The 27221-nt window shown below is 37.3% G+C and overlaps 3 protein-coding genes across 17 annotated transcripts in view; 2 read left to right on the top strand and 1 right to left on the bottom strand.

Moving 5' to 3' along the window:
* trpm3 (transient receptor potential cation channel, subfamily M, member 3) overlaps positions 1–9846 on the top strand; it is a 177955-nt gene extending 168109 nt beyond the window's left edge. For 5 of the 14 annotated variants that reach the window (XM_055199095.2, XM_055199093.2, XM_055199091.2 and 2 more), the window contains 5 exons: positions 3800–3907; positions 4996–5146; positions 5815–6008; positions 6386–6518; positions 7186–9846. In XM_055199095.2, the coding sequence (XP_055055070.2) occupies positions 3800–3907; positions 4996–5146; positions 5815–6008; positions 6386–6518; positions 7186–8689 (2090 nt within the window). In that variant the 3' untranslated portion in view covers positions 8690–9846. The remainder of the gene's footprint in view (positions 1–3799; positions 3908–4995; positions 5147–5814; positions 6009–6385; positions 6519–7185) is intronic. The other 9 variants (XM_055199094.2, XM_055199099.2, XM_055199097.2 and 6 more) reach the window with 3 other exon arrangements.
* Positions 9847–15577: 5731 nt separating this feature from the next.
* Positions 15578–19705, top strand: klf9 (Kruppel like factor 9). The gene is made up of 2 exons (XM_055199106.2): positions 15578–16341; positions 17874–19705. Exons 1-2 carry the CDS (start codon positions 15939–15941, stop codon positions 18149–18151), a joined length of 681 nt encoding a protein of 226 aa, XP_055055081.1. The 5' UTR covers positions 15578–15938; the 3' UTR covers positions 18152–19705.
* A 1284-nt stretch (positions 19706–20989) lies between these two features.
* Positions 20990–25809, bottom strand: fam219ab (family with sequence similarity 219 member Ab). 2 transcript variants are annotated; one of them, XM_055199107.2, is made up of 6 exons: positions 25397–25809; positions 23881–23980; positions 23654–23756; positions 23459–23539; positions 23307–23382; positions 20990–21953 (listed from the first exon to the last, which is right to left on the bottom strand). In XM_055199107.2, the coding sequence occupies exons 1-6, from the start codon at positions 25451–25453 to the stop codon at positions 21795–21797; spliced, it is 576 nt and encodes a 191-aa protein (XP_055055082.1). In that variant the 5' UTR covers positions 25454–25809; the 3' UTR covers positions 20990–21794. The 2 variants fall into 2 exon arrangements, with proteins under 2 accessions (XP_055055082.1, XP_055055083.1); XM_055199108.2 differs by having other exon boundaries at positions 23328–23382; positions 25397–25798.
* Positions 25810–27221: the final 1412 nt, after the last annotated feature.

Below are 27221 nucleotides of genomic sequence, written 5' to 3'. Positions count from 1 at the left end.
AAATGTATCTACTTTTATTATTCATGTCTACAGCTCAAGATGAAAACAGCATAGCTTTAACTGAACTACAGTAGAGAATGTAGATTTTGGAAGTGAACTAAAAGTTTACTTTTACTTTTTACAAGCTGTTTAAGAGAAATAACAATGTATTGTGTAAATACAATACATTAGAGCAGTGTTAGGGGCTTGCCTGATCCTAGATCATTTTGAGTGGTAAGTTATTTAAGTCTTTATGTGATAAAGCATCAGTTACTTTTGACATGCTTCTTTTTTACCCCATTAAGGTAAGTTTAAGATATCATTGTTAACAGCTGTGCTACTATGCAGACAAATTATAAAACCTGTTATGAGTTAGGCAGGCAGAGTTGATGCAATTTATTCTCAATTCTTCTCTTTACTTAAATCATTGGTAATTTGATAATATAATTTCACCACTTTCTCTCTTCCCTTTTTTTGTCTTGGAGTTCTAGTCTAGTAGTATGTACTTTTTTTGGTGTTGGGTCATGACATGATTTAAGTTTGGATGCTTATTTAACATTATTCCTACTGTTGTGACTCATTTTAACGACAACAGCAGGGGTCATAATGTTGGCATGTGATGAGTGATGATGGCACATCGTCCTATATATCTTTAAGAAAGAATAATACACTGTTACAAAAAAAGCCAAAAAATGGTTCCCACCTGTCCCACCTTGTGCAGTACACTTTCAAAAAGTACGCCTTTGTACCTAGAAATGAATTTCAGTACCTCAGTGGTACATATTAGTATCAAAGAGTGCATATTAGTGCACTAGTTTTGACCTTTTTTTAACAGTGTAGAAACTTGAATTAAATAAAACTTTAATTAAAAAATTAAATGGTACTGCTGGGGCAATAGAGTGCCGCAGGGATGACATATTTTTGTAGGCAAAACCCAGAAGCTAGTTAGCATTTTAGCACTTCCGGTTCCATCGCCGTGAAGTCAATGAGTTTTTAAATGGGGTTTTGGTTAAATAAGCCTTAAATAAGATCTCAAATTACCATAAGCCTGAGATATTTTCTAATTTTTACCCCCACATACCCCCACTCCTGACTTTTTAAAGTTTTAAAGTGTCTGAAAAAAGGGCGGTTGCTAACAAGTTGACTACAGCTTTTGTTTGGGACTTAAAGGGTCATGAAACCCCACTGTTTCAGCTACAGTTTTACCCCACTATCTTTTTAAAAATGCAACTTAAATAGGCATGGATGCTGTGAGAAGAATGGTGAGGAGTGGGCAAGGCACCTGTTATAATAAGTAACAAGTATTAAGATTTACTAAGAATAGCAGTATTACAAAAAATTATTAAACTGAATATAATATTTCATTTAAACAAGGTCAAGTAAAAAATTGAAAATAAAGAAAAGTCCTTAGTACATGGTACCTCAGGACAAGGTCAAAGTCCACCTGCCTCCCGTAGCTTTCCCGAGCAAATTTATAGTTGATGGTGAGTCTAGTCCTGACAGCATCGCGTGAAAAATCATTCAACGTATTTCGTATTTACAGAGTGCATGTCATGGCGCACGTAGATTTTACTTTACAATACAGAACCGTATCCAAGTGCGATTGTCCTGAGCCCCAGTCCTGAGATTTTTTGCCATAATCCAACAGTCTATGGGGAAAATAAATGATCTTATTGGTGAGGGAACTAATGTCCCGCTAACTTCCTGTTTGGCCTACACAAATACATCATCCCTGCTGCACTCCCTCTAAGGGCAGGAACCAACGGGTGAAAGTTTTACAGAATGTATACAATATTGTGAATATAATTAAAAAAACATTGAAGTCAAAGTAAAAAAACTAAATCAAAAGTTCTAGTTCTATTCACAAACAATAATGACTGACCAATTAAATCATAGACAACGTAAAAGGGTTAAAAAGCAGAGTAAAGGAATATTTCTTAAATTACATATAGAAAGAATAAAGACAAGAGCCGTAATGACTGGAAGTTGAAAGGGTTGAATGATAGTAAGAAGTCAGTTTAAGGGCTCTATCTTACACCCGGCGCAATGCGCGACGCAAGTGTCTTTCGCTAGTTTCCACCCTAATTTTCACGTTTAGCGCCGCGTTGTTTAAATAGCAAATGCATTTGCGCCCCCTTTGCGCCCATGGGCGTTCTGGTCTGAAAAACGAGGTGTGTTCAGGCGCATTGTTGGCGCGTTGCTATTTTGAGGCAACTAAAATAGACTACTCCATTGACTAACAAAAACCTGGTCTAAAGTCAATGGCGCAATATGTTTTATGTTATTTAAAGAGCGCATTAGTAATATGCGCCTATAAACGGGAGGACAACGCGGGTTTGCTTATCACAAAGTACATAAATGCGCAGCAGCACAAAAATGCTTTTAAATATGAAAGATTAAAGGATTGAATTTAAGAGATTATTATTGAGTCTCTTGGACATATTTATAAATGAGGACTGATTATGAGACGTTAGAAGGCGCAAAGAGCTGCTTTACCTGCAGCCTGATAAGTAAATAAATGCTTTGCTTTAAACAAATGCGTCTGTTTTTAAATGTTTTTTTTTAATGCTACCTCACGGATTTATTGTATATGATGTACCTGTGGATATGGCGAGATGAGAAACATTTGTAAGTAATGCTTAAAAAAACTCTTTGTTAAAAAAACGCTGTCCAAAGTGCTGAAACGTGAGGAGAGCCGTTTGTAATTTCTTTATCTCCTGTTTGTTACAAATAAAGTATTTTTAGAGTACAAACCTTATCTTACATACTTGTAAATTATTTTTTTATGATATTGGATAGCCATACATTTAAAGCAATTACAAGCCTGCTTTTTACTTCCATGACTAAAAGAAAACGGGTTTTAAAGGTTTTAATAAAAAAATAACAATTTCAATATAAGGGAAAAACAACACAATTATTTAACATTAATCTTAAACTGGGGATCTTCTACCTCCGTTTAGTTTTTCAGTTTACAAAGTCCGTCATCTAAATAGGGATTAGACATAGCGCCAGCGCAGCTTGCTTTTAAAGGGAATGAGAGCTGTGACTCTCATTGGTTTACTGCACGTTACGCCCAAAATACTCCCATTACAATAGGACCTACCCTTTTCGACCATGCGCTCGGCGCAAAAACGATTTTTCCCGTCGTTAAATTAGCAAAAGTGGATTCGGACACGCCCATTTAGACGTTGCGCTGTGCGCTTTAGACAATGCGCTTAGATCGTTAAAATAGGGCCCTAAGATTTTTAAGACCTAAAGAATTATCCTCAGTCGAAAAGAAAACTGCAGCAGACACAGGGGCGTAGTTTCTGCGGGAGGTAATAGTCAAGCAATTACATCTCCCTTCCATGTTTATACAATGATTAATGAAAACATATGTACAGTTCATATGTCAACCCTCCAATGTTCAGTGCACATGAACAGATAGTATGACCCCCAAAGAGGACTGATCTCAACAGACTCGGTCTAAGAGTAATTGAAGAGAAGCAACATGGACAGCCTAAATGACTCCTAATTTTGTCCCTGAGGCCCTGTTAATTCTGGCATCCTGATTGCAGCGAACTCCTATTCTCTCATGTCAGATTAAACTGTATTGCTTGTGCATGATAAAAGGTACAGTGTGTACTCAAAACAGGCCGTGCCTTATATAGCTGCAGTGTTGAGGACCTGTGGGTGACATGAGCCGTGGAGTTTGCATATATGTGTTTGCTCATTGAGTAATGTATGTGTGTTGTGTGCATACTTGTTTGTGTGTGTCTGCTGTGAGGTGGGTGGCCCAAAGATAAGAGAGCTGAAATAACGCTTTCGTTCTTTGTTTCAGATGTGAATAGTAGGAAGCTACATCACAAAGTGAATGACAAACTCTGGCTGGGCGAAAATTACATTCGCACCCAAGGAACTGGGCGTACCAGTGGTCCATCTCATATAGGCAATTTCTAATAAATCAATTATGCTAGCTTTATCTCCGTCACCATTTTAATTTCACCGCCATGTCATTGCCTCATCTCTGCCCCTAATGGTCATTAAGTGTATTACACCCCTGCACGGCATTGCAAGGCTAATGACCAGGTTTCCGTGGTGGGGGAAAATTTTCAAGTGTCCAATGAAAATTTAATTATCTAGATTTAACCACCCTATCATGGAAACTTGAATAATGCTAAAATCTACATCAGAAACATTCCTGACCGGCTAAAGTTGACTTTAAAGGTTTTATTACTCTAGTGGTCAATGTGATTCACACTCATTTCATTTCAAAATGTAACATTAACGTGACATAACTTGCAAAAACAATAAAGCATGCAGCACACTAGTACAAATGTACAGTGTACTTGGAAAAACTCATATCTCACATCAATAATACATCCTTTATCAAAAAGATGCATTTGCCTCTTCTCATCAGTATTAAAGTTTTTTCACGTGGTTCAGTTGTCAGAGTTTTTGATCTAATAAATTTGATATATAAAAAACTAAATTGCGTATAAAAAAATTGAGTATTTAATAAATAACTCATGTTACTTCAGTTCTCTCACTTTGGGCATCTGAGTGTGATTCTTAATATTGATATAACTAGAAAATGAAATAAACACAAATATGTAAATTTGTACATTTGAACCTGACTGACTTTCCTCTCCTTGAAAGCTACAGCAACTGAACCATCCTATTTGGAAAAACGGTTGATGTATTGTCAATACATTTTTACCTGCACTACAACCATCAAATGGACTGCTGTACATTTAATATCAATATATTTTAAACATTATTGTTTAAATATATTGGGGATGCAAATTTTACATATGGAATATATTTTTTAATATATTTGAAATCCACTTGGTGTATAAAGTCTTTTCATCCAAGTTTGATTGGTTCATTTTTCCCAGTGTCATGATGGAGGGAGCGGGATTGCCTGTTTAAATTTTGCAGTAGATAAATTATATTATTAATTGTTTATGTGTGTACCAGTTTATACCACATTTTCCCAGGCAGTATTCAGTAGTACTTAGTACTGTTTTTTAACAGCTCCATGTGGACAGAACATCACCAATGAAGACGGAGTCATTGTGGCCCTCCCACCCTGCAAGACTGGAGCTTGGATTGTACCTGCCATCATGGCCTGCTACCTGCTGGTGGCCAACATCCTACTGGTTAACTTGCTAATTGCTGTCTTCAAGTAAGTTAAATGAATGTTTATATTATGTGTGCTTTTCTGTTGTGTCCACACTGGGAGTGACAAAATACTGTTGATTACAAATTATAATGATCAAAAAGTACGCTGATAGTACCGTGGCATTCTTTGAAGTATGTAAAAATCATGGTGTATATAAATCATACCTGTTAACACTCTTGTTTTTCCCTGGGAGTCTCCTGTATTTCACACCTATTTCCCGCCACCCTGTTTTGTTATTTCTCCCGGAAAACTCTCGTAATTTAAACGGCCCTACCTCGTTATATGAATAGTCACACAATAGACACATCATACAAATTTGAATCCATTTTGACCGCAACCTGGCAACCTACAACTCGGTTGTGCTGTTGATATTTGTGCAGGTAGACAGGGAAAGTTGAATAACTAGACCGCGCGTTTTCTACTGGATTGTGGGTCAACGGCACTGCCATATTAGTGGTGGCAACGTTTTCGTTCCTATTTTTGATGTCACAAATCCCACAATCCTCTTCAAATTCAGTAATTATATCTTCTTTAAAAGCAGCTTTGTTTCCAGGTGGACTAGCACAAACCTCTTCTCTCATTCATTCAAGCAATTTGATTGAAGCTTGATTGATTTTTGTTTTGTGTCCCAAACAGTGATTATATGATAATGTTGTTTTTGGTTGTAACAGTAACACATTCTTCGAGGTGAAGTCCATCTCCAATCAGGTATGGAAGTTCCAGAGATACCAGCTGATCATGACTTTCCACGAACGTCCTGTTCTTCCTCCTCCCCTCATCATCTTCAGCCACATAACTATGGTTCTCAAACACCTTTGCTGTCGCTGGAGGAAGCACGATGACGATGAGAGGGACTATGGGCTGAGTGAGTGATTTAATGCTGTTGCAATACACTGAAAGCTTCACTATGACAGCTAGCATTGTCGATGATTCAGCTAATGAGAATGAAGCCTCATGCCAACTTAAAAATTCTCTTTGATATTTTTTTCTTTTGTAAAACTTATGTCATGGATGTTTCTTTATAGTGTGACATTGTTCCATTAAAAATGATGAACTATCATGTTGTATACTGCCATACAAAATTACTTTCAAATGTTGTATGAATGGTATGATGCTGTGTTACTTTGCACTAGTTTCAGAAATAAATAGATGCATTAAACAGAAAACTTGACTGTTATAATGTGCCAATCTTATGATGTGTGATCCATTTTGAAACCAGTAATTGAAAGTCTCTCCTCACAGAGCTCTTCATCACTGAAGATGAGCTGAAAAAGGTACATGACTTTGAAGAGCAGTGCATGGAGGAATATTTCAGAGAGAAAGATGACCGCTTCAATTCATCCAATGATGAGAGAATACGTGTGACATCTGAAAGGTTAGGGACCATTACAAACAAAAGCCATTTATGCCTGTTACACCACCAAAATACATATTACAATGACCAACAGACATTACTAAACTGTATGTACAACCTGATATCACGAATTTCCGTGGTATAGTCACGGAATATTTTGCTTATTTTTCCGTGGCATTGTCACAGACTTTCTTTTCCGTGTCATTGTCACGGATTGGTTACTCAACAGTTTTTCCTATTTTCTTACCATTGTCGCTTCGGTTTAGGGTTAGATTTACATAAAATGACATCCTTACCCAAACCCAACTCTAACCCTAATGCCAGGCGACAAAGGTTTAAAATTGAGAAAATATAAAAGAATAAATCTGAAAAAATTGTATAAACCAATACTTAAAGTTACATCCTAATGCAAATACCAAACCTAACCCTAAACCGAAGTGACAATGGTTTGAAAATAGGAAAAAGCAGTTGAGTAATTAATCCGTGACAATGACACGGAAAAGAAAGTCCGTGTTACGGCCACGGAAAAATTCGGAGATCCGTGACAATGCCACGGAAAAATTAGCAAAATATTCTGTGACTATACTACGGAACTTTGTGAGATCATGTTGCTATATACTGTAGAGTTGTGAAAATAAAATATTAGTATATGCCGTATATTTAATGTAACTGATGTCTGATCATGCAGGGTGGAGAACATGGCAATGCGCCTGGAGGAGGTAAACGAGCGGGAACATTTCATGAAAGCCTCCCTGCAGACTGTTGACGTCAGGCTTGCCCAGATGGAGGAGCTGATCGCCCGGATCGCCGTGACACTGGAACGGGTTGCTGGTGTGGATCGAGGTGAAGTCAACAAAGCACGGTCCAGGACATCGTCTGACTGCACTGATACGAACTACATCCTACGCCAAAGTAGTTTTAACAGTCAAGAAGGTAATTCCTACAAGCTTCAGGAGTCACTGGAGCAGGGTGGAGAAGAGTCCATTTCCCCTACTTCACCAACCGCTATGGCGCCACGCATCCGCAGTCACTCCTTCTACGTGAGCCATTCCTCCAAGGACAGGTGCGGGGCAGATCGAGCAGAAGGTATTTTAAAAGAAAGGTTGTTCAGCCTCCACCGCGCAAACAGCTCTCAGTCTGTATCCTCTGGAGCAGGACCCAAAGAGTCCAAACCTACACCTTTGAATACTTTAGCAGTGCAGCAGCAACATCGCCCCTCTTCCTGCATAGATATCTATGTTTCCGCCTCAGAGGACGTCCCACCCACCGAAAGCTTTCTGGAGCCAGTCAGGAAAGTGCCAACTCTTGCTCGAGAATCGTCTCTTCATTCGGAGATCATGGATGCAATGCTCTCAGGGGGACGGGACTGCAGTGGAAGGGCAGGGGGAAGTGAAAGACAGTCTGACGGTACAGTCCTATTCGAGGACAGTGCCGCCGCTGATCTATCGCTCTGCTCTGCCCACCTGCTGCGAGACACCCTTCCCTCCTGGGACCTGGACCCCTCACCGCCCCCATCAGCTGGTGTCCTAGAGCGGTCCAAGAGCAGTCGGTTCCTGTCAACAGCAGGACCACTGTTCCTGGACGAGCCCCATTTAGTCAAGTCCCACAGCCTAATGTTCACATCACGGGGTTACTACGGTGGTATGGGTGTGCAGGTTAAAGCCGCAGAATATACCAGCATTACAGACTGCATTGACACTCGTTGTGTCTCTACCCCTTACCCTGTCCAAGAGCGATCTGACTCACCCGGAGGCTCTTTTACATTCGATAAGCCCCAGGACCTAGGTGTCTCGCACCCTGAGCGAGAGGCCGAGCTCAGTCATACAGAGTTTGATCCAGAGGAGCCTCCAGAGGGATCAGCAGACACAGGTAAGGGGGGTCAGAGTAGCAGTAGTGGAATAGGTGTAGACCTGGGACTAGGCATGGCACTAGGTCCGTTCTGCTCGCCGATCTCTAGAATAGAGCGAGCGAACAGCTGCTCCTCTTCGGAAGAATCCCACTCTAACATCTACTCCCGAAAGAGTTTCTCCATAAGTGAGAAAATGGACAAGGGCCGCGGAAGCTCCAGGAATCCGTTCCAGAAGGCCAGGGCTGGAGCGAGACTTGAGGGTAAGACAGACACACTGTCTATGAGGAAACTGGCCAAACCCTCTGCGTTCCAAAGTTTTGACAGCAGACATAATTACACGTGATGAAAATGGCATTGTAGATCTAGTTTCTGTAGGATGGCTCTACCTCGTTTAATTTACAAGGGCCAATCCATTAATTAGTACAGAGTCTGAGTGGGTAAATAGGTATACACTGGAATGTGTTATCAATCATGCTTACTAACCTCCTGTTTATTTCCTAGTTTAACATTGCAATGCAACGTTTCTTCGAGCTCATCAATTCAGAACTTGACAAACATTGACATTAGGGCAACATTAGATTCTAGTTCATTTAGTCTTGCAGTATCCCCTGGGAGATGGTAGCTGGGAAATTGCTTCTGGGAATATATTCACATCACAAAACTAAATTGTGCTTGATCACGTTCAGTCATTGCATAGGAGTGGTGGTTTAATTTTAAACCAAATGACATGTAACAAAGCTTAGGAGTGTGACAGTTATATAAAATGTTATGGTTGTTGTGTACACAAAGTCCTTTTGACAAATTTAGAACGCACACGTTTGTTGAAAATACACATGAATTGGCCAAGATATGGAATTTTAAGGGATCCGATTTTATCATAAACAGAAACTTGATTAGTATCATGAAATACTTTGTACTTTTAAACCCTTGTGGATAGTATTTTTATTCAAATAACATCATATTCAGTTATATGGGTGTCTGGATGCGGCTTGACTTCAAGGTTTTAAAGCAGAATTGTCCCCCTCTTGATTAACCATTAATACACATATTTTTAAGGCCTAAATGTTAAAGGTCACGGTCTTCCTGATCCCATTTTTCAAACTTTCAAAAGTTCGAAAGTTTCAAAACTTTCAAAGTTTACTGCCAGGTGATTTACTCTTACCTAAAGGATTATTAGGAACACCTGTTCATTTTCTCATTTGTTTTTTTGGCACACTTTAGGCCCCCTTAGTGCCAATTGGGCATTGTTTAAATGCCACAGCCTACCTGAGCATTGTTTCTGACCATGCCCATCCCTTTATGACCACCATGTACCCATCCTCTGATGGCTACTTCCAGCAGGATAATGCACCATGTCACAAAGCTTAAATCATTTCAAAATGGTTTCTTGAACATGATAATGAGTTCACTGTACTAAAATGGCCCCCACAGTCACCAGATCTCAACCCAATACACTGGAGGGGATGATTCATTGAATTTAGTCAATTTTTTTGGGGTAAGTGGTTGCGGTGGGTTTATTTAAGCTACATTTAAACAGAAGTTTTATATTTTATTTTACTTTACTAATCTTTTTTGTTTAAATGTAGCTTAAATAAATTGGTTGCAACCACTTACGTTGGGGAAATTGATTGGATTCAATGAATCATTTTTTTCAGTGTAGAGCATCTTTGGGATGTGGTGGAACGGGAGCTTCGTGCCCTGGATGTGCATCCCACAAATCTCCATCAACTGCAAGATGCTATCTTATCAATATGGGCCAACATTTCTAAAGAATGCTTTCAGCACCTTGTTGAAACAATGCCACGTAGAATTAAGGCAGTTCTGAAGGCGAAAGGGTGTCAAACACAGTATTAGTATGGTGTTCCTTATAATCCTTTAGGCGAGTGTATTTTCCTTAACAGAATTCGCCTTTCAAAGCCTACAGCGAACGGCTGGTTTGGACTACAGCCCTCGACTTCCTGCTTTAATGATGTCAGTTGAACAGTTTTTGACTAAGCTCCGCCCACAGGAATACGTCAGTCGGCAGCTAAGCTAACGGCAAGCTAAACTCCTAGTGAATCACAACACACTAAACAAGCTACACAATCAAAACTCGATACGTATTTCTGAAGAAGGGACTTCATAGAACAAGGAAGACATCAGCCTGTTTTGAGAACAGTGAAAACAGCGCTATACAAGTTAATTGTGTAAGAATAATTTGAAACATGAACACGTTATATTGCACACTGTAAACACAATCAAAGCTTCAAAAACACAGAAAAACGGGACCTTTAATGTTTTGTCCATTGTTGTTTGCATTATCCCAAATTTATCACAAGGGGGCGATCATTTCAGCCCATTTTTACCAGGGCATGTTGGAATGGAATACTAGCGTACTGCACAGAATATACGGCATACTATTTTTAATATAGTATATGGAAAAAGTGCGTTTTTAAACAATAGCATGCTAAACTGTTGTCTTATGACTGTATTGCATGTTTAATTCTGACCGTTATTTTGTATCATTATTCTAAATTTTTATAAGAAATGTTTTGTCTTATCAAAAATGAATAAACAAGGGGTTGTTATTAAATATTATTACAGTACACTTTGAACGGAAGGCCAAGTTTAGCGCATACCATTGTGGGATACAGAAATCCACAGTGTTGTCTATTGGGGCAAACGTAGTTGGTCATCTGAGTATACGATGCACAGTATATAAACTGCACACTAGAAAATTTGGATTAGTATGGTAGTATGCCATTCCAAACATTCCTTTAGATTTACACAAGCACTGCTAAACCACAGTTTTTTTTATTTAAAAGCAAAGGAGAAACACGTTTTATTAAGTGTATCTTTTCACAGAACAGGTACTATATGTTGACTTGCTATGCAAGACACTACAGAGAGTCGACCGTAAGAAGTGTTATGCACTTTAGGGCAGGAGTTATTATGCACAACAATCTGATCACTAATCAGCCTGACAGTTTTTGGAGAGCAGAATCACAAAACATACATACACTATTTCATGTTTTCGAAATGTAATACATTTTTCTGTTAGTATTGTGACAGGATAATAAATGACCAAGAATAGAAAATATTTAATCTATTGTTTTTAATTATATGCCTTCGCAAATTTCTTCCTATGGTTAATCGATGTCAAATATGTATATATAGTATTTCAAATGTTGTTTATGATAAAAAAATATTTTTTAGCATTGATTTATTGTAGTGGGCATTCAGGATAATCAGGAGATCTGCACAGACTAGGCCTCATTTTCGTGATAATTTTATTGAGATAACTTTTTAATCAATCATTGAATTAGAGCAAATGATTGACGGCTCCCTCTCCACACTGTAAAACATTTGCAGCATTTTTGTCAATTCAACACATATTTGTATGTTACTTTAACTTAAAATCTTAAAAAATAGTATTGACTTGCAAAACCAAGTTGTTTTAACTTCATGCTGCAATTTTTTTTTACAGTGTATGTTCTTGATCTATGGAAAAGCAATACAGAAATGTGTGCACAAATCTAGTCTTCTGTAATCAGTCAAATCTTTTAAAAAAGTAAATAATTATTTCCATTATCCTCAATGCATCTTATTTCACCATACACTATATATCAAAGAATATTTTCTTTGCCTTACTCATGTGCAATACTGCTAAGAGATTTGAAAACATACTGTCACGGTGTTCTGAATGGTAGACGTGTAAACTTTGTGTTAGTTTGTGTGTGAACCAAAAACAAAGTATTATAATAAATTATAATTTTTTTGTGCATAGCAGTAATTCCAATCACTGTGGTTTTCAAATGTCTGATGATCTAAATCACAATATTAGCACAGAATGTTTATCTGATTTGCATTATATTATAAAAAACACCATTTCCCGTTTGGGTCATCTGTCAGAGAAGGGGCTAACAATTTTGCAAGGTGATATTACTGCAAAGAGCTTTAAAATGGAGGTTTGAAAGAATAAAGTAAAGGCCTTTGCTCATGTATTTTGAGTGATGTGATTAAACAAACTTGTTGGACTGGTTCCAGCAAAAGCAGACCGAAAATGTGATTGCTCTTGTAAGTTATTAAATGCAAGTTATCCTGTTTAAAGAGTTTTTGTTATATAGAGCAAGAATATTTATGACACCTGTTTTTCACATGTAAATGTTCTGTATATGATCTGTAAATCTCGATGTGGATGTAAAAATCAAGTTTAATATGATAGGATTTTAAGAAGAACGTTTCTGTCTGATAGAAGACGTTACACTATAACAACCTACCCAGTGTGCCAAATGATATGACATAACTTTATGTACAGTATTTTCTTAATATTTTCCTATACTGTAGCATAAAAGGTTGTGAATTGTATACCACTTTTAGTCAGGTTCTCCCTTCCTCTTCTTTTTAAACTTATTGGTGAGCACTTGTCTGCTAAAAAGTCCAAGCACATGTTTCTGCAATAATGCTGTAGCTTGAACTGAAAGGTCTTAGATTATTTAGTGTCTTCAAAATGCATGTTGTTCTTCCAAAAGATTTGAGCTGTATGAATTACGAGTGATCAGCAAGTGGGGATGAGAGGTCTCTTGTCCTCTTATACGGTAAAAGGCTACGTATTTGGATGCGAATACAAATGTGTACACTGTATTCCTGTGAATAGGATGTTTGGCATGTATTATCAAATAAAAGACTGCATATACACATCATTGCGGTTTATTTTATTATGACAGAAAATATGCTTTTCCAGTTGGAAAATAATCCTTGATTTATAGTAAAATGTTTGCAAGACTTTATGCACCTTTATGGATAGCTCAGTGTTCCTTCCAGAAGATCAGAAGTAACAGATTGTTCTTCAAGGATTAGTCCATTTTCTTCAAAAAATCCAGATAATTTACTCACCACCATGCAATCCAAAATGTTGATGCCTGTCTTTGTTCAGTCGAGAAGAAATTATTTTTTTTTGAGGAAAACATTCCATGATTTTTCTTATTTTAATGGACCCCAAAACTTAACAGTTTTAATGCAGTTTAAATTTGCAGTTTCAGAGGACTCTAAACGATTTCAAACGAGGCATAAGGGTCTTATCCAGCGAAACGATTGTTATTTTTGGCAAGAAAAATAAAAAATATGCACTTTTAAACCACAACTTCTCGTCTATCTCCGGTCCTGTGACGCGCCAGTGCGACCTCACGTAATTGCGTAATGACGTCGAATTTGAATTTAAACTGCATTAAAACTGTTAAGTTTTGGGGTCCATTAAAGTCCGTTAAAATGAGAAAAATCCTGGAGTGTTTTCCTTATAAAACATGGTTTCTTCTCGACTGAACGGGGAAGGACATCAAATTTTGGATGATATGGTGGTGAGTAAATTATCTGGATTTTTGGTGAGTAAATTATCTGGATTTTTTTTTTTTAAGAAAATGGACTAATTCTTTAAGAGCAGAAATGGCATGTGTGTGTTTTTAATTTCGATAAAATTAAAATAAAAATAACAGTATATGACAGAAAGCAAGCAAATAATGCAGCATTTGAAGTTTTCACAATTTTTTTATTAGGGAAGTCGGAAACCAAATACATATTTTTAAGTCTTTAATAAAGGTTAAGGAAATGCTTTCTAAATTTACACATGTGTATAAAATATTTGGCAAAAATAAACACTGATTTAAAAACAGACTTTAATATTGCAAGTAAAATAAGAACATTCTGAACATTTTAGTTGTATGATCCCTGACATCTCTCTGAAATACGAAAGAAACTGCATGTGAGCTCTTTCTAAGAAACACTAAAGTGACGCAGTACAATACAGCGTTGCCTGCACTGTCGTCGTTAAAACACAGGGGGGCGTTCGAGTTCACTTCTAGTTCATGACAAGGTACATTCTGTTCCTCAATAACAGACACGTGTGTGTGTGTGGAGGTGGTTCGAGTGAAATAACAACAACGTGACTCCAATCTGTATTGACAGGGTTGTTAAAAACAGAAGATGATTTTGACATGTGTTAGCGTGTTTCATGCGTGGCCTTTCAAAAAGGAAATCAAAATAAACAACGTCGGGGTCAATGGGTTCGTTTACAATGATGAAATCTCATTTAATGACATACATAGAAAAGTAAATGTTACATGTGCACGTGACACGCGTATACAATGTAGCATACAGAGTACAACCAACAAGCATTAGACATATGGGAAGAAATTATAAAAGTATAGCTCTTTAGAGAGATATGTAGCAGAAATCTTATTCAGAATTATCAAAGTTATTACACCACTGTGTCCCATAGGGGGTATCATCAAATGAATCATGTAAAACGTATAAACAATATCGTTGTAAATTCTTCAGTGTTTGCCTTTGGGCAAACTCTCGAAATACTCAGAGGGTCGTCAGTGTTGTTCCCTTCGTTTGTCGATAGTTTCCCAGAATTGTGTCCCGCTGTGAACCTCTTTATGGCCTGAGATTACTCCGAAAAGAGTCGTGTTACGTTTTCTCCCATTGGCTCCCATTGGCTATTTTTTTCTTCTCCAATCGCCCATCTCCGGCCCGCCTTAGTTAGTTTAACAGGTCGTTCATATGTAGGACAAACTGCCGGCCCAAATAACTTAAAGTGATTATTTAAACTTAAATAACTATTTAAAGATCTACACATATGAAACGTGACAGAAACGACCAGTGCTCGCAATCATTCCATCATTCCCATGAAAGCTAACGGATTAAAGAAGAAATTTCAGGTTTCCTGTTAGGCTGGTGCTTCTAGGAAATTGACTGCTCTTAAAATTGCCCTGACCTAGCGCAAAGTTCATAGTCATAGTCATGAATGTGTCTATACACGATAAACCTACCTCAGAAGTTACTTATAGGCGGCTACAGTAAGTGTGTTTTCGTTTTATACCGATTTCTGTTACATGCTGTATGTTAACGTTTTGTCATAAACAGCTGTAACATCTGGTGTGACTTTCAAAATGTCAGAGACCTTTATTATTTTGCTTATTTAGTACGTGGGCCACGCGTGCAGCGGTTTGCATGCAGTCATTCCTTCAGTTGTTTTTTATTCCTTAATATAATGTAAGATTTAAAGAGTGTGCTGAGACTGCGCATACTGTGTATGGCACGCCCTACATCATACTCAGAATACTATTGGATCCTTGAACCATCAATCTCGTGCTACCAAGGTGATTCCTGGTAGTGCATGCAAAGCGACGCTTTTGGACTGGAGACCAATCAGGATCGAGCTTTAAGATGACACTTTGGGATTCCGCGAAGTACTTTCTTTTAGAAGAGAACAGAAAGCGGCATTGAGTTGACGCACTTAGGAAGGAAGGAAGGAAAGAGCAAAGTTTCAACACATTCTCTCTGATTTGTTTTGTATACTACTTGGACTAGACATAGAGGTTTTCTTCAGCAACTTCAGTGTAAGGCTTTTATTCTTCGCCTGAATTTTCTACGGAGCGCTGCCATCCTAACCGCTTTGGGAAAGACACGTGCAGGCGCAAAGCCACGTTTTCTGGGAGTCATCTGTGTCCAGATGCGCCTATGATGAGAACCTGTAACCTTTCTTTATCGTAAGATTTAGTTGTGGTTATAAATATTTGGAGTTGGTAACTTGTAGAAGATTTTGCGTGATTATGACAGACGTTGATTTTGCAACAAAACCCTTGGTGGTGTCAAACGGTTTGAGCGGTGACTGCTCAGACAAACTAGCCGGCGAGGAGGACAGTCAAGAGAGTCGGACTCTACTAATGGTGGCAATGATTCTGCTGGACCTAAATCAATGTATCCCGTGCACTCGTGGCACTGGCATCAGCACCAAATGTATGGTGGACAGCGATGCGGAGAATCAAGCCGGCGGGAGAGAAAACCGGGAAAAATGCATGAATGCGTTAACAGAGCGCTGCAGGGTGAAAAGGACACGGAACCGACAGTCCGGGCGTGTTGCAGCTGAGAAGAGACACTGTTGTCCGTATGCTGGCTGTGGTAAAATATATGGCAAATCGTCCCATCTTAAGGCGCACTTCAGAGTACACACCGGTGAGAAATAAGGACTGTTATATCTAATATACAGTGGCCTTGATAATGCCACGAATAACATCTAGATTTTCCGTTTTAATAAGTCGAGATAATACACTCAGTGCTATAGGGACAGTTCGTTTTCAGGAATTGCAACGTTTCGGTGGGTGTAACCCCAGGCGGGGCGCAGGGTACACATGAGGGTGGAACAGTACGCACTGTTACTAATCAGTGTAAGCAAACAGTTTCCTAACTTCCTTAGTCCGAGCTGGAGAATACACAGTGTCATAATAAATTGCGTAACAGTGTCGTTACGAAAGCATTTATTATTAGGTTTGATTATAAGCAATTATAATACTAAACCATATTTTCTGTTTTATCATCATATTAATGAATCAGACAAATATGTTCATAGTGATTGTCTTTTTTATTCCTTAATTTAATCTTGACTTCGTTTCTGATGATCCGCATACTTCAATGCGACACCTCTTAATAGAGGGTAAGCACGTGACGTCACCTTCGGCGAAAGCGAATGCGGTTTCGCCCACTGAGTGGCAAAAGAAAACACGGGAATAACGCGTCTAAATGGGAAAATCTGTTGTGCGATAGGATGTGCTAACAGATTTAACAAGAATTCTGAGCTATCGATTTACAGACTGCCAAAAAACACCGTAAGGAGAAGTAAATAGATCGTTCATGCCAACGTCCACAGACCACAGGTGGGTTGACAAGTTGCTAGGGTCACTATCAAGCAGAGGTTTTACTTTCTACTTAAAAGTATTTTTTTGTATTTGTATTTTATTAGTGTTTTTCTTTGAAAAACATACACTCCAAAGCATATTGTCATACTTTTTACTCTATTACATTTCATAAATACAAGTTTTTGTTTTACATTTAATATTTAAGTACATTAAGGTACACAATTTTAATGTAATTTTGTATTAAATACATTTTAATATGCAATATAAAAGAATTCACAGTATGATTCTATGATTTAGAATGTAGTGAAGTAACATTTTTCCCAAGACAAACACCCTAATAAACCACAGATTCTTGGAAAATGTAACTTATGTAACTAAGTATTGTCCACCTCTGCTATCAAGTCCAACTAAATTCAATTTAAGCTGATAATAATCAGTTTTACTGGCATTTTCGCAGCACCCACTATGAAACCCCTTCCATTTTGTTGAACTTTTGCCACTCAGCAGGGCGTGCTCCGGCGTGGTCACGTGGAAAAGTGACATCAATGCATACCCTTTATAACCGCATGTAACCTAACGGCGCAACTATGACGTCACAACACACGCCTCCTGAATCCAGTGTTGTAAACATCCGGCACGTGGTGCCGCATTGTAGTCCAGCGCAGCCCCTCCCAACGATTTCTCATGGCATAGCTAATACAAAATTAGATTGTATTGCGAATACATAATCGCGTTGTGTTTATAAACACTTAAACTTGTATTCTAATAACAAAAAACACTAAAAACATACTTAAAAATAACAGAATTCTTATATGACCCTCTCAAATATATTTCTTCTGGCTGTGTCTTCAGGTGAGAGACCCTTTCATTGTACCTGGCCCGACTGCGCGAAGAAATTCTCACGCTCTGACGAGCTGACGCGACACTTTCGCACGCACACCGGGGAGAAGCGTTTCATGTGTCCGCTCTGTGACAAATGCTTCATGCGAAGCGATCACCTCACCAAACACGCCCGCAGACACGATGGATTCCACCCCAGCATGCTCCAGGGTCCCACCGGAAGAAGACGACGTTCTTCGACGTCCACGTTATCCACTGGGTCCGGTGATCACGTGACAGCAGGTCTTTGAGCGGCAGCAGCGTAACCCATCATATTCTCAATGGGACCGACAAAAAGCATCAACCCGTAGGGAAATGAAATGTAATTGACATTTATTCCAAGGGTTAGGCTACTTTAAATAAACAGAGAGGAGGTCGAGTACTACACAATGCGTTAAAGGAAGACGTGTTGTTAGTGAAGACATAACCAGTTGTGCATTGTGAAACACGGGCGCGTATCCATGATCATACAGGCGAGCCTCGCCTTGAATTGTTCAATGTTGTGTTATTTAGGGCAGGGGATTTCAACCTTTTTAACAACAAGGCCCCCAATGTACCGAAAAACATTTAAAGGTCCTCTACAAATACAAACCCAATAAAATAGTCTAGAGCTTTTGCATAGTTAGAAAGACGTAGGCTATGTTTCTTATAAAAGTCACCAAACACTAATTGATAATTGTAGTTTTAGCTTATGTTTTATCACATTTTGAATAATTTTTAGTCGTCTTGAGGCCCTCTAGTGGCCCCAGCCCCCTGGTTGACAAACTCTTTTTAGGGGGATAATGAGTTAAAGATAGCTCTTGTAGTACAAAATAACTTAAGGCTTCACTTTCGCTTTGTGTGAGGTTTTACTCGCACAATCAATTTACTGACATAATAGCCATATCTTACTGACTTATCTTAATATCAATAATGCAATAGATTGTAACTTATTTTTCGATGTATTTCTGCATCATAAAGTAAACTTTATTTAGAACACCAATAAAATATTACATATTAATGTTACCCTTCGTAATGGGTACTGTAGAGAAGATCAAGACAGAGTAACACCGCCATCTACAGGTGTGTTATGGGAGTACATCATTAAAAGATGTGCCTATGACCTTGAGACAGGGTTTAGTTTCATTGACAAGTTCTGCTTGACTTCAAGATAAGTCTTTCCACTGTTCATCTCTGTACTTGAAGTATCCATAAATGTCATTAATAAATATGAATCTTCTATGATGACAGCCATTGTGCTTCGGAAAAACACACAAGCACAAATTGAATTTCGCATGTAAATTATACTCTGCATCTTTATTCAAAACCAGTTGTATACATTCTTTTTATATTTTATATTATTAATACTGATAAACAGGCATTTGGCTTTTATTGTCACAAAAATGTCTGCTAATTTCTTTTAAAGGAGCCATTCATTGGTTCTTACTCTGTGGTTTTAAAGTGAGCTTGAATTCAGGTAGCAGGTCCTTTTTAAATACAGTACAGTGTTGTTGTAATACAGATGTGCCTTCTGTTTTGATGTTCTTTCAATTTTGCTACTACCTAAGCTTGTATAATCTAAGCAAGCTACTGAGAAATACTTTAATCCATTTTAGTCCTCTCGGTTGCACAATCTGAATGGAAATGTTGCATTTAAATGTTATGTATTCTTGTGTATGTGTATCTTCAAGATTTTGAGCCACTGCAATTGTACATAAATACTTTACTTTGCATCAATACAATGTACTGTAAGTGCAACATTCATATTTTGTCTGTGAATTGTGTATACAGGTTAAGTAATTAAAAAAGGGATTATATGTGTTGAATATAGTTGCTTGTGTTTGTTACTGAAATAAGTAAGGTGCAATTCAGGTCTGCTTTTATTGATATCACTGAAACCAACAACATTGTTAATACATAAATGGACTCTCACATAATTTGTGACATAAAACACAGCTTTGATCATCAACAAATCCTTATTTTAGATTATGCTTTGAATTGAATACATCAGGTCATTACACAGGTAAAACTGACCAAAATGCGAATTTGAGCATTTCATGTCATACAATTTGTGTAAATATAACAAAGATGTTCGTATGCAAATCTTAGCTTCAGAAAACAGTACAACCTTTACATGGATTTAGTATTGTTGCAAAGGGAAAACCCAAATATTGCCGTTTTACCATTGCCACCTTAAAGGTGCAGTGTGTAATTTTTAGAAGGATCTCTTGACAGAAATGCAAAATAATCAGGAGTTCATAATGAACCGTTACGTTTTTATTACCTTAGAATGAGACGTTTTTATCTACATACACAGAGGGTCCCCTTACATGGAAGTCGCCATTTTGTGACGCCATGTTTCTACAGAAGCCCTTAATGGACAAACTTTTTTATTAAGTTGTCTCCGACGATGACATGTTTTTCTAGTGGCGGCTACCGTAGCTTCTCTATGCATTTCAAAAGCAAGGGGTGAGCAGTGGACTGAGCCGTTGGTTGCAATTCGCAACCTCACCACTAGATGCTGCTAAAATGTACACACTGCACCTTTAAAATTTTTTAATAATGTTTACTGTTAAGATAAGCCAGGAAAGTTAATATTTCTCATTTTGAAAGACATACAAGCAAACCTTATGTTTACTAACAGCCCACAGTGTCAAAACTGTTTTCAATGAGACCATACTGTATAGTATTATGTATATGAAATGTTAAATTAAAAAGGCAGAGTAGTCCAAAAGAAAAAACAAACATTCTTTGGTGGGGCCATCAGATCATACAGTTTTTTTTTTCATTACCATGAGACATCTAAACATTCATAGAATAGCTTTAAGTATCTAACAACATTTTGGACATCCTGTCCAGGCCTTGACACGTGACCAATAAGTTAAAATCATTTAGGTTCCCAAATAAGTCACTGCCATACACTGTAAAAAAATTGTTGCATTTAAATTTTTAAGTTTAATCAATTTAAAATTACAATTAATTTCAACCTTTTAGAGGAGTAGATATAAATTATAAAAATAAAGTTGAAATAACTTAAGCTAATTCAACTTTATTTTTATATAATTTATTTTTCATTTATAGCAACGCCTCACTAGTCAAGAAAGTTGTAAATTCAAGTTCATTAAACTTTAAAATGAAAATTTTTACAGTGTAGAAATATGTTTTCTTTTTTAATTATATAATCCAGTTAATAGTTGATAAAATTGATAATAAAGTTGATATAATACAGATGTAAATCATTCAAATAAATAAATAAACATGTCAGATCAAACATTACCAAATTTTGAAAAAGGGAGTAAAACAAAACAAAATGTGACGTTCAAAGTGCGTGCCAGACGAGGTTGCTGTTAGCACTGCAGTACGAATGCACCAACATGCAAAACGTTCAACCTAAACATAACCAAGTATAGACTCAGCAGCAGCCACTAACAATAAACATCCAACCAGATCCATATAATAAATCAAAACCTACCATAACGACAAAGTTATGCAATGAGTGCCTCATGAAAGCCGAAAAATCAGTGGATAAACTATTTAAACTCTCTGTAACATCAAGTTTTTTTAATTCACAAGTCATTTCAATGCTTAATTTGTTCTACGTTCACTTACAATATAACACAATGCTCGCTAGAAAGTGAAAGTGAGGAGACTCACCTAGCATATTCGCAAACAGTGCATATCCTGCCATAGGAGGAAGCAACCAATAATATTCATGTTAATAATTATATGTTAGAGTAAATGTATGTGTGTATTTGCACATGTAATATGTGTGTGTCTGTGTTTATCTGTACATCATGTTTATCATAACCTTCACTGTACATTTCCTTCTGTAGTACTGACTAAGTGTCTTGTCTGAGGTTATGACATATAATGAGAGAAGAAAAATGAGAGAAAGTGAGCAAGAAGTAAGGGTGTTTACTGGATTTGACAAGCAGTGGAGGAGGTGGCTTGGCAGCACATGCAAGTTGGGTTGACAGATTTGGGTGGTATGAGGTCCAGATCTTCATCATCAGGAATCTCATCCAGCCTGTATCCATCCTTCAGTAGCTGGATGTTCAGGTCCTGGTTTATCTGCTGCAAAAGGCACAAAACAGCATGTCATGTTGTGCTATATAACTGCCACACTGTCTGAAAAAATTGTCAAAATATGTACCCCAGCTGTAACTGAGGCAGTACCCTCACCTAAAGAATTCATATTATAGTACATCAAATATACATATTAGTATATCATTGGTACAAAATGTATACACAGATGTACCTATTAAGACCTACTGCCCCAGTGACAGCTGGGGTAACTTTTTTGACCATTTGGTTTAAACAGTGCACAGCAGCTGCCAAGGCTTTAGGTTTTGTTACCCACAGTCCCACAATCTTCCAACATAGTTGGTTTTATAGTGGTTCTGGATCATTCAGTAGTTTAATGATTTGGTGACACAAACAATTTAATGAAAGATTATTAATGGTCGACTGATATGGCGTTTTAAAAGCGAGGTAGCTGATATCTGATATAGATATTTATAATACTTAATTATAGCAAATCAAATGTAAACCAGGTATAACTTCACAAATCTTAAGGGTCTTAAAGTAGAATCCCATTCAGTAGAATTTATGTATAAACATAATATTTCAAATTTCTCACTGTTTATATTAATACACGCCTTTAAAAGGGACATTCCACTTTTTTTGAAAATATGTTCATTTTCTAGCTCCCCTAGAGTTAAACATTTTATTTTTACCGTTTTGGAATCCATTCAGCCGATCTCCGGGTCTGGCGCTAATACTTTTAGCATAGCTTAGCATAATCCATTGGATCTGATTAGACCATTAGCATCATGCTAAAATAACCAAAGAGTTTGGATATTTTTCCTATTTAAAAGTTGACTCTTCTGTAGTTACATCGTGTACTAAGACCGACGGAAAATTAAAAGTTGCAATTTTCTAGGCCGACATGGCTAGGAACTATACTCTCATTCTGGAATTTCAGTGTATACTTGTGCTTTGAATTTACTCAAAACGTACTAATATTCACAAAATATGCATTTATCAATATGCACTGTACAGCTGTGGGTTTAAATCCAAAGACAGGCTAGACCCTTCTTAATCGTCCAATCAGGCATGAGGTATCCTGATATACCGATGCTTTCATAATAACCAGGTATCATCTAAATAGTCAGCCAGGTCTTTATATCGCTACAGACAAATACAAATAAGACTAAGTAATAATAATCTCTACAAGAGAATCAGAAGACAAAATCAAGGTAAAGAGGAATTCAGTGCATGAAAGATTATGTGAAGTGACGTCTGAGATGAAAATTCACATTCACGATGGCTGACATGAAGACTGAGTGACGTCTGAGATGGAAATTCACTTCCACGATGGCTGTGACATGGGTCTTAGGAGGACATTAAGCAGAGTTCAGTAGGTACCTGTTCCCTTAGAGACCTCACCTCGGCTGAAGAGTATCCTGATGAGGAATATCTAGACATGTCAAAGTCGTCATCGCTGTGAGGGAAATAAAAACAGTGAGTCTGAGGCTTCTGGACAATGAGGACATAATGAAATATGTGTAGAAATCTACCTGTCTGTGTCTAGAGCAACTAAAGGTTTCTCATCTGGACTCTGGTCTAAAGACGAATAGCCTTTATTGGGAACCACTAGCCTGGATCGAGAAAAGATTAAAAAAGCTGCAAAATGTGCACTTTAATACATAAAAAACATATGCTGACAATGAAATTGTTTATAATTCATAGATCCTGGATTGTATAATTTGTACCTTGTTCTGGCCATCACATTATTTTTCTTGGGTTGCTGATTGACGGGGCTTCCAGCGTTGCCATTTTTCAGCGATCCCTTCCGAACGTGCTCTCTCTGTTTGTCTGCACAGAAGAAAAGCATTGTGCGGCACATTTACAGTTTAATTTAACAATCTAATGTAATAGCAGAAGCTTTTAATTAAAATAAATGCATAATAGTGGCAATGTGGAATAAAACACAACTCACCTATTTTCATATGAATAGGAGAAGGTTTATAGTTTAGGGTGGCAGGTTCACTTTCTCTGTTATCTGAGTCTGCCTCTGATGTGGTTGACGATGCTTGATCCTGGTGACAAAATAACATGGAACAATATCTAGTTTGGTTAATATGTCAACTTTTTAATGTCTGTCCTGACAAGAACTTTGCTCTGCTCTGATCATTTTTCAATAATTGTTTTTTTCTACATCAAAGCTTGTAACTAATATGAAATATAATCCAACATTTTCAGACCCAAAAGAAGCAAAAAGCCTACTTGAAATAGCCATGATATATATAAAATATAAATAAATAAATAAATATGTCCACACTGCCTCAAACTTTTTCAGGGTGCAGCCCCCCTTGTGCACAGTGCATAAAATGTCAAAAATAAAATTACAAAACTTCCACTGGGGCAGTACATTAAAAAAGGTCCTAATATGTACCATTTAGGTACAAATATGTATTTTTGAACTGCCAATATGTTCCTTTGAAGTAGCTACTAATATGCACTCTTTGGGTAGGTGTAACTTTTTGAAAGGGTACTGTCCCAGTGACAACTTTTGCACCATTATTTCTGAGAGTGTACCTTTATGTACCCCCCTAAAGAAAATGTATGACATAAAACATTCCAAAACAAAAAAAATTAATTAAACAAAACATATTAAATTATACAATTTATACAACAGAATTTATGATAAATTAATGTATTTTTGGGGCACAGCCCTCAGTTTGAGAACTACTGGCCTAACAGACATCGAACAGGCACAAACTTCTTATGTCTTATAACAAAAATTGACCATACTGCATTGAACATCACATGCATATAAACAGTGAGAGCATCTCCTCATGTTTGGTTGACACCTATTCTGGAACTAACCAGAAGAGCACATGCACCTGTTTGTTAAACGGCATGGGTTATGGGTTAAACCATCCAGCTGTCTTTATGACCACAGAGATGGTTATTTTCCTAAAAATTGTTATAAATTGGGGGCTGGGTGGGAGGGGTACAGCCAACATAGGCTGATGTCGACGTATCCTGCATGATGTGGCAATCTACGACGATGAAGGCCTATGTATTAAACATGCTTTAATTGTTAGGTTTTATTTCATTTTGGATGCTACAGATGGTGTTACGATGAAAGTCCGCTTAGATATCAGAACAACCTGATTTGTAGTTATAATCTAAAATGTGTTTATCGCCCAAAGCTCATGTTGTTTTCGATGCAGACACTCGGTGTCTTCTGTGCGCAGCATCACAGCATCCGTGCCAAAAATAAACACCAGCCAAAGCTAACTATCGATCTCTCATATTATAAACTATTTCATATTTTTTCAATACTAACTGTTCGTTTTGGAGCAATGACACACAATAAGATCGACGAAACACTCCATCGGTCGTTAATTCACAAAAGGCCAAAATTCGTCTATCAATATGCCTATTACAATCACATACTCACAACCAAATGTTTTCAATAAAAAAAGAATAGATTTGGTTTAACTTACAAAAGGTTGCATTTCTGCCTCAGTGGGCACTTGAAATCTGTCAATTTCCTCCATCATCTTGGCGGCGGAGTGTCTGGGATTTTTTTCTAAGCGTTTGTGATGTTCTGCGGATGCACCGCAACAAATCTGCTAAAAATGAAATTTCACAAATGTGTCGTAAGATATTTGTCAGCCACAAGAATGTCCCTGACTCTCCTTCATCCCAGCGATCGCCAGCAGTGACCGAGTGGCGATTTAACCACCCACTTCCGGGAGAGATCAGTCTCCAGACAGAAGCGGTACCACAGATTCCGCCCCACTACACGACATCCACCGCTATCTGCTCCACCCAGGGCCAGCATCACAGACAGGCCTCGTTACTAGACGCAAATGTTTCTCTGGTTGTGTGCTGCATTTTGTGTAGGATTATTTGTGTAGAAAGTATGTTTGTGCATCATGAATTGGAATCAAATTTATGCAAACAAAGCTTTTGGTCCCTTATCATAAAAAAACATAGGTCCACAATGTCCCATCTTGTAAGTAGTTTAAGGTGGTGGTCGCATTCTGCACCTGTAAAACAACAAAAACGGAAGAAGTCACTTCAGGACCCTGGACAGCTTCTACAGTATACGCCCTAAAAATGATGCAAAATAGCACTAAAAGTGGTTGATCTGGCTCGTAATCATATAGGGTAACCATTTAACCATTTTAATGCTAACATTAACTAGTGTAGAACCATATTGTGCTAAGTTGAATGTGAATGGTTCCCCTATGTTTATTTTGTTTAAAGTGTTTAATGAAGGCTGTACTGGAGCTCGCTGAATCGCTGGCAATGATACAATGTAATTGTTTCATCTCACATTCAAAAATACTGTAGTGAAATAAAGTATTTAATATATTAACTGTAGTAAATAGTAGTTTAATGTAGTATATTATTGCAATTATACTACAATATTGCTATAATCAACTGTACTAACTGATAAACCGAAGTAAATAATGCTATTGTAGTAGTAATATGTATTATATTAAGGTTCAAACTCACTGTAGTGTCTATGAACTTTATTATAATATTCATTAATATTATTATACTTTCATATTATTGATTCAATATTAATATAATAGTACTACAGTATTTTTATGTGGGTTTGTACAGTATGTGCATCTGTCCCACTGTGGATTTCTCAGATTAGGACACTTCATTTAGACTGGTTTGACTAGTGGCTACTCAAGAGCATTGATTAGTAACTTAATCTTAATATATTAACAAAACTGGATGACACAGCAAAGACCTATAATGAAAACGTTACTTAACTACAGTATTATATGTTTACCAGCAGATGGAGCAATCCTACAAGACAATAATAAACATAATGTCACAAAGTAATAATACAAAAAATACATTATCAAGCTGGCAAACGTACCTGTATGAGCTGAAAGAGAATGATTATTCCAGTAGGGATGTAACTGTGATGCAGGAAATGTCCTCAGTTTACAATTGCACATCAATCTGCATCATCATTTGCTGAACTAATTTTTTTGAGGATTTTAAAAATACAAAGAATATTTACTGTGCAAAGTACTTTTACTTGCACTCAATGTAGTTTTGAACTGCAATCATGTCAAACTGTTTCCAAAGAGGATTTCTTGGGATATAAAAACAGCTTTACTTTACATCTATGGCTGATCTTCAAAACCCTTTGTTTGGCAAATATGTGCTTGTCCATCATACTCAACCTACTGACCAATTAACAATAGCTGAGACTTAAATCAAATTAAAATCTGAGATCTCCCAAGACAATTCTGTAACATTTTATTTTCTAAAAGTCTAAAAAGTGCTGGGTTGTTT

The sequence above is a fragment of the Misgurnus anguillicaudatus genome, chromosome 22, assembly GCF_027580225.2.
Source record: "Misgurnus anguillicaudatus chromosome 22, ASM2758022v2, whole genome shotgun sequence".
Lineage (NCBI taxonomy): Eukaryota > Metazoa > Chordata > Actinopteri > Cypriniformes > Cobitidae > Misgurnus > Misgurnus anguillicaudatus.
This window is presented reverse-complemented; position numbering and strand designations above follow the sequence as displayed.